The 7370-nt window shown below is 46.0% G+C and overlaps 1 protein-coding gene across 1 annotated transcript in view; it reads right to left on the bottom strand.

Moving 5' to 3' along the window:
- LOC114041947 (cathelicidin antimicrobial peptide-like) overlaps positions 1–7099 on the bottom strand; it is an 8707-nt gene extending 1608 nt beyond the window's left edge. Inside the window, exons 1-6 of the mRNA XM_027860636.1 lie at positions 6942–7099; positions 6731–6779; positions 5077–5184; positions 4750–4821; positions 3358–3418; positions 1537–1643 (exon numbers count right to left, since the gene is read on the bottom strand). Coding sequence (XP_027716437.1) covers positions 1537–1643; positions 3358–3418; positions 4750–4821; positions 5077–5184; positions 6731–6779; positions 6942–7099 — 555 coding nt within the window. The remainder of the gene's footprint in view (positions 1–1536; positions 1644–3357; positions 3419–4749; positions 4822–5076; positions 5185–6730; positions 6780–6941) is intronic.
- Between the last annotated feature and the right edge of the window lie 271 nt (positions 7100–7370).

The raw sequence follows: 7370 nt of genomic DNA, 5'->3' as shown, positions 1-7370 counted from the left end.
TCTTCTTCTTCTTCTTCTTCTTCTTCTTCTTCTTCTTCTTCTTCTTCAGGCAATTGGGGTTAAGTGACTTGCCAAGGGTCATCTTTTCTTCTCTTTGAACTCTTTCAGGGTCTCCCTCAGCCTTTGCTCTGACACTCTGCTGAAGCAGACCATTTTCTTTCAAACCGAATAGTAGTTACTAGGGGTGAAGGAAACCTGGATTTTGGGAGGAGAAAAGAAGTATGGTCTGGGTTGACCTAGAACCTAGTTCTGCCCTCTTATGGGGGCAAGGTCAGGTTTCAAAGTTCCCCAAAGCATTTTGGGACATCACACTTAAGAGTTCTATTGGAAATTTTTATCTCTGGCCACACAGGCATGTGGACGGTGCCAAAGGCAGATGAGTGTAATGCAGTGAGTGTTGATCTTGGAGCCAGAGAATGAGTTGACATCTTGGCTCTGGAATTTACTGGGTGTTTGACTTTGGACAAGTCCCTTGCTGATTCTGAGTCTCGCATGCCTCATGTGAATGTGCTATCTACCTTCCAGGGTTGTTGTGAAGACCAAATGAGATAATGCATGCAAGGAGATTAGTAAACTTGAAAATGCTACAAAAAGCCATTATTACTGAATATAAAGACAAGTAGGTCAATGGGTGGTCAGGAAGAAGGTGAGAACAGCGTAGGTTACAATGGCCCAGGAAGGCGGCCAGTGAACTAGAGGGCAAGATGATTTATAGAATGTCAGAACTAGTCGGGATTTTAGAGGCCATATAGTTCAATCTTGCATTTAATTCAGGGTCATCCCCCATAATATATCTGACAAGTAGTTCTTGAATTCAACAAATATTTATTAAGCATCTCTAATATGCAAAGTACTGCTCTAGGTGCTGGAAAAGACAAAATCAAAGAATCTGAAGCAGGAATAAGAGAAGGACACAGATGTTTCTACTACCTTATTTATTTATTTATTTTTGCAAAGCAATCAGGGTTAAGTGACTTGCCCAAGGGTCACACAGGTAGTGTCAAGTGTCTGAATCTGGATTTGAACTCAGGTCCTCTGACTCCAGGGCTAGTGTTCTATCCACCTCGACATATAGCTGCCCCATAACTAACTTACGATATGATAATCACACAGGTTAAGTCACTGTTTGAGAAATTCCAGAAAGAAGGAATATCTTCCAGTCATTTTGAATGTGTGTGATAGAATCTGGGGACTGCCTAGTTGAAAGACAAAATCACTATGTCTGAGAGACTGTGACAGGATTTAAATCAAAAGTAGGAATCTTAAACCCAAGGCAAATTCAATTAGGGGTGGGTAGAAGTGAGATTAAAAGATAGCCTATCAGGGCAGCTAGGTGGCACAGTGGGGATAGAACACCAGCCCTGGAGTCAGGAAGTCCTGAGTTCAAATCCAGCCTTAAACACATAATACTTACTAGCTGTGTGACTTTGGGCAAGTCACTTAACTCCAATTGCCTCACCAAAGAAAGAAAGAAAGAAAGAAAGTCTATCCCTGTAGCTGTTGTGCCCCATGCTATCAAAGAATAGATGATGGTACCCAGACCACCAGGGAAAGACCATCCAGGAGGATGTAGCAATGGGGTGGGGGTGGGGATAGCTTGTAGACAGGGGTGCCCGGGGAGTATAAGCCCAGGGAGAAGGGTCCTAAAACAAGGGAACCTTGGGAGGGTTAGAGACGGCCTGGGTCAACATGAGGGAAGGGGGACAAGCTGGAGGACTGCCACAGAGATTAATCATGCCTCTAGAAGTCCATTCTCTAGACAAAAACCCCCCACCACTCTATCCTAGTTACAGCTCTGTCTGGGCTCTTTTGCCAGGCTACAACTGGCCATACATTCACAGGCTTTCATTGCCTTGATGCTGCTGTAGATAAGGCAGTAGATGTTGAGACTCCTTGGCATTTGAGTTGACTCTCTATAGAGGTGAGAGTGAGGAGGTGTGTGAAAATTTGGGAGTTCTGTTGACTGTGTGCCTATTTTTAAGTCTAGAGTAGGGAGAGGGAGTCTCTAAGTCAGAGCATTGGCAATGAATAAATTCTAGGGAAAGTGAGGGGTTTACCACCTTAGCCTGTGTGTGGATCCCTGACTGTCTGAGAGGCTCTGAGTCCTAGTGTGCTATTCCTTTGGGGGAATTGGGATGAAAGATGTGGGTCTGATTTCACTTCTTGCTAGTAAAATTCTGTATTATTCAAAGGGACAAGTCTTCCTTTCCCCTCTCTCCATATGCAATACTGATGGCTTCCTCACAAGAATCACTGGACTGGGTTCTCTAAAGTGAACTCGGTCTAAGTAGGGAGCTCATTCCCAGGATGATGGAGTCAGCTTTCACTCTGCCTTCTCCACCATGAGCACATCCAGTCAGTTGCCAGATCTGATCAATTCTACACCCTAGCCTGTCCACTTCACCTTTCCCATTCAAACCCTCTTTTCCTTTCCTGTAACCACCAGCATAGAGCTAGCCCTCATCACCTTTCACCTATTGCCATAGCCTCCTGACTGCTCCCCCTGTGTCTCATCCCTCCCTTCTCCACTCCATCCTAGACACAGCTTCCTAATGAAATTATCTTCCTAATGAAAAGATATGACCTTGTCACTCCCCTGCCTTCAGGGACACCCTACTGTCTATAGTATAAATTACAAACTCCTCGGGAAGGCCTGATATTTAAGACCCTGTTGGCTCCTTCCTACTTACACCACCTTACAAACTACACCCCTTAATGTTCTAAATATGTTGCTGGCGGACTAGATTTCTAGCTGTTCCATAGCCTTCTCTTGACCTACCCAAAGAGAGTTCCCTGTGCCTGGAATGTACCCCTTCTCCTGTCTGCCTGCTGAAAGCCTTCTCTTCCTCCAAGGCCCAGCTCAGACACCACTTCTTCCAGGAAGCCTTCACAGGTCTATTGCCCCCCCATAGGCCTAACCAGAAAGTGATCATTCTCTCTCTGTTTTCCTAGACCACTTTGTCTAGATGTATCCTGCTTCCGACACAACAGCCTTATGGTACATTGTGTGCTTACATGTCAGCTCCCTCTCCTACCCCTCCTAGATTATAAACTCCTTAAGGGGGGAATCTGTGGGTGGTTTTGGGGTTTTTTTTTCATCTTTTTATGTGCAATCTAAGAGTACATGATAAGTATTTAAATGTTCAGCCAGAAATGAGCTGAATGGAGGAAGTCTGTGAAAACACAGAGGCAGAGAGAGTAAAACTGGAGTTAATTAATCTGAGGAGATCAAGACAGAGTGCAGGGCCTTAAACAGAAACTGAGGCTCAGTCCCACATCGGAGTATCACCTCTTATGGGAGAAAATTGTCAATTGCTTTCTGAATTGTGGTAATAATTCTGTTCTTAACTTTTTCACCCACTCTCCTCAATAGGCCCCGAAAGAGTCTGAAAAGTCCAATTCTCTTGTTCTTTTCAGGCTGCAGAGGGAAGAGGAACAGAGCTCCTTAGTATAGGGCCTCTGGGGGTCAGTCTGAGCAGGGAAGAAAAAGTCCACCAGGGAAAGGAGTAACTTAGAGCTTCGTGAGACTCAGAACTCAGTGTCTGGTACAACCTCCCCATTTCAAAGGAGGAAACTTAAGACAGATGGTGGTGCAGCTGGCAGAGCCAGGACTCAAGTCCAAATCTTCAGCCTTGCACCTCTAAACCCAGTGCTCCAACCAGCACAGAAAGCTAATGAAATACCTAACCTATTTCACTGATCCACCATTCTTTTTCTTAGCCAGTACCAAGTAGTTTTGATGATTGCTGCTTTATTTAAGATCTGGTACAGCTAGGCCACCTTCCCTTGCATTTCTTTTCATTAATTCCCTTGATATTCTGGACCTTTTGTTCTTCCAGATGAATTTTGTTATTGTTTTTTCTAGCTCTATAAAATAATTTTTGGTAGTTTGGTTGGTAAGGCATTGAATAAGTAATTTAATTTAGGTAAATTGTCAAGAAGGGGCTTCTTCATGTTCATTTGGAAAAGGATAAAAAGTTGTCTCAGGACACCCTCTTCCTGCTTCTGTGCCCAGGAGATAAAGAGGACAAGAAATCCTTACCCCACTCCTTAAAACCTTTTACCTTCCAGGAACACCCTGGGACCAGGTCACATTGACTATGCCCCTGGTATGACCACACCTGAACTCACAGCCCCCTTTTCAAAATGGCAGGCAGGAATACTGGCTGTGCCCCTAGCCCAGCCCACCCCAGTTCCCCTCCCCCATCTCATCAGGATAGTTGGACTGAGTCAGAAGACCTGTTTCAGCTCAGATATTAGTTAGCTCTATGAGTTTGGATAAGAACACTTCACGTGTCTGAGCCACAGTTTACTTCTCTGTAAATTGGGGGAAGGAAAGTTAGACTAGATAATCTCTAGGGTTCTCTCCAGTTCAAAATCCTTGGATTGATCCTTTGGAAACACAGGTCTCGGCCCTTCCTCTCCCATTAGCCTTCTCTAATTCCTTCTTGCCCTAGGACTCTGAGGCCAGAGACTTCTCTAGCTTCAGAGCTGGGGTTGGGTGAGGTGTATGGGGGACAGTAATGCTCCCACCTCCGTACGCACAGCCCCTCCTGGAACCTGGAAGAAGAAAAGGGAGACTGGGCTGAGGCTAAGGTTGGAGGGGGCAGCATGGTCAAAGTTAGTCCCAAGCCCCTCCAGCTGCACATCAATCCCAGCAGCCCCCAAGACAGAAGGCACCATAGACCCCTAGTGGAGTCTGCAGGTTTGGGCTCTTCTCCCAGCCCCCTCTGAGGATTCAGCACTTACCCCATCACAGGAAATATCAGCAGAGGGCTTAGGAGAATCCAAAGCAATGGCTCCAATGCATTCTTTCACCAACTGTGAAGGGTTGCAGAGAGAGTTCAGGACTGCCAGTCTGCAACCTCTGCCCCTGACATGCCAGGACTGACAGCAAGCTCAAGCTTTGCCCCAAGCCAGCCCACTGGGAGGGTTTTCTGCTGCTCATCTTGGGTGAATCACTTTGCTCAGGGCAGCAGGAAGCAGAGCTCAGCACCCTCCCTGCTCCAAGGTGGCAATGCCCCCAGAAAGAGACCCATTCAGTCAGTCTCCCTCCCCAGCCCACGACACTCTCACCCCGTTTTCCTTGAAGTCACATTCATCTGGATTGGGATTTTCAGTATTGGGGCACACAGTCTCTCTCATGGTGAAGTTCAGAAGTCGAGAAGCAGCAGGATCCTTGTTCTGGGGAGGAACGCAGGACAGCCTTTTAGACCTAGGCCTCACCTGAAGGCCTATGGAGTCAGGAGCAAGCTATTTAGTGCTGGAAGGGACCTTAGGGACCATGTTGTCTGACCCCATCAATTTCTAGAAGAGGAAACTTAGAGCTAGGAAAGTTAGGTGACTTGCCCAAGGTCACACTGGCTGCAGTATCAGAACTGGGGGTCTATGGAACAGTCATTCATCCAACCAGTGTCTACTGAATGACTTCTGGGGTCTTCCTATGTTCAGCTTCCACATTCCCTGTCCTTAGGGGATACCTCAGGCTGGTTGGGAGACAAAAACTCTCAAAATGGAAAAAAACAATTCAAGTTTAAACCTGTTCAGAGCCACATAAGAGTTTCTGTAGTGAAAAGAATCCTGGATTTGGAGTCTGAAGACCTGGATTTTATTTGTATTCTGAGTGCTTAGGATTGTTCCTGGGACATGGCAAGAGATTCAATCAATCAATAAAGATTTATTAAGCACCTACTATGTGCCAGGCACTGTGCCAAACACTGTGGAGCCAAAAGAGGAACAAGACAGCCCCTGCCCTCAAGGAGCTTACAATCTGATGGGAGGGAGTCATCATGCAAACAAACATATACAAAGCAAGCTATGTACAGGATAAATAGGAAATCATTAAAAGAAGGAAAGCCCTGGATTCAGAAATGCCTTTTCATTTATTCACTCTTTCATTTGTTCATTCCCTCATTCCCAGTTGTTACTGCTATTTACCCTTCTTTTCTCTGGACCATGTTTTTCTACTTTGTAAACTGAGGAGGTTAAACTCAGACGTCTGAGGTCCCTTCCAGCTTGACAGTCTATGATGCTGTGCAGGGCTGTAGGGGACATGGAGAGAGAAAGAGAAAGTCATCTGGCCGGGGGTCACTGATGGGAGCTTGAGCTCTCCTCTGAGGTGGGAGCAGGATTGGAAAGTGAGGGGGAAGGGGAAGGGAATTCAAGGCAGGGGAGTCCTCACAAGAACACTGTGAGACAGGCCAGGCATGGATTATCATCCCCATTTCACAGATGAGAACTGAAACTCAGAGAGGAAAGATGCCTTGCTCAGAGTCAGAAAAATATGTCAGAACTGGAATGAGAACTCAGGTCTTCTGACTATAATGATAATAATAACACAACAATAATAATAATGAACATTCATATGGTTCTACTATTTGCCAGGCAATGAACTGAGTGCTTTACAATTACTATCTCATTTGATCCTCGTAACAACTCTAGGAGGTAGGTGATATTATTATTCCCACTTTACAGTTGAAGAAACTGAGGCAAACAGAGGTTGAATGACTTGCCAGTCACACAGGTAGTAAGTGCCTGAGAGTACATTTGAACTCAGGTCTCTCTGACTTTCAGGGCCAGTGCTCTGTCTACTTTGCCACCTAGCTGCCCCTCTCTTTCCACTACATCACAATGTCTCCCAGTAAGGAGATCAAGATTTTCTGGAGTGAAAGGTTCATATTAGGAAGTCTTGGCAGGTGGAGCCCTCCCCTGCCATCCCAATGCTACTCACTTCCCCAGACTGCAGATTCAGGATTGAGGAACGAAACAGGTTTTCTTTTCTTTTTTTTTTTTTTAGGCAATTGGGGTTAAGTGACTTGCCCAGGGTCTCACAGCTAGTAAGTTAAGTGTCAAGTGTTTGGTTTGAGGCCAGATTTGAACTCAGGTCCTCCTGACTTCAGGGCCGGTGCTCTATCCACTGTGCCATCTAGCTGCCCCGAAACAGGTTTTCTGATCCTGATTTCATGTTGTATTCCTGAATGAATTCATTCACCAAATCCTGGTACCTCTGGTCCTGGGCATAGACAAGTGGATTCTTCAGGCTGAGCAGCCCCAGCAGCAACAGGGGTATCTGCATGGTCCAGCCCCTCTGCAGCCTCATCCTCTTGGACCTCAATGCTGTGGGCCCGGGAAGGAGCTATCCTTTATTCACTGGCTTCTCCCCAGCCTTACACAAGGGCAAGGGATCCCTCCAGCCATTGGGTTCCAACAGTTTCCTGAGGTCTGTGGTTTCCCCTATTCTTTTGTCATTCCTCACCTCTTGTCCCCAGGACTGGGAGTCCTCTCCTTCAGTTTCCTCATGAAGCTCTGGAGTTGACAAACAGGAAGTATTGGAGAAAGAGTGGAAGTATGAGGAAAAGATGGAGGAGGAG

Source organism: Vombatus ursinus, unplaced genomic scaffold (assembly GCF_900497805.2).
Source record: "Vombatus ursinus unplaced genomic scaffold, bare-nosed wombat genome assembly UNPS02014225.1, whole genome shotgun sequence".
Lineage (NCBI taxonomy): Eukaryota > Metazoa > Chordata > Mammalia > Diprotodontia > Vombatidae > Vombatus > Vombatus ursinus.
The sequence above is the reverse complement of the archived record's forward strand: the minus strand, read 5'-3'. Positions and strand labels throughout refer to the sequence as shown.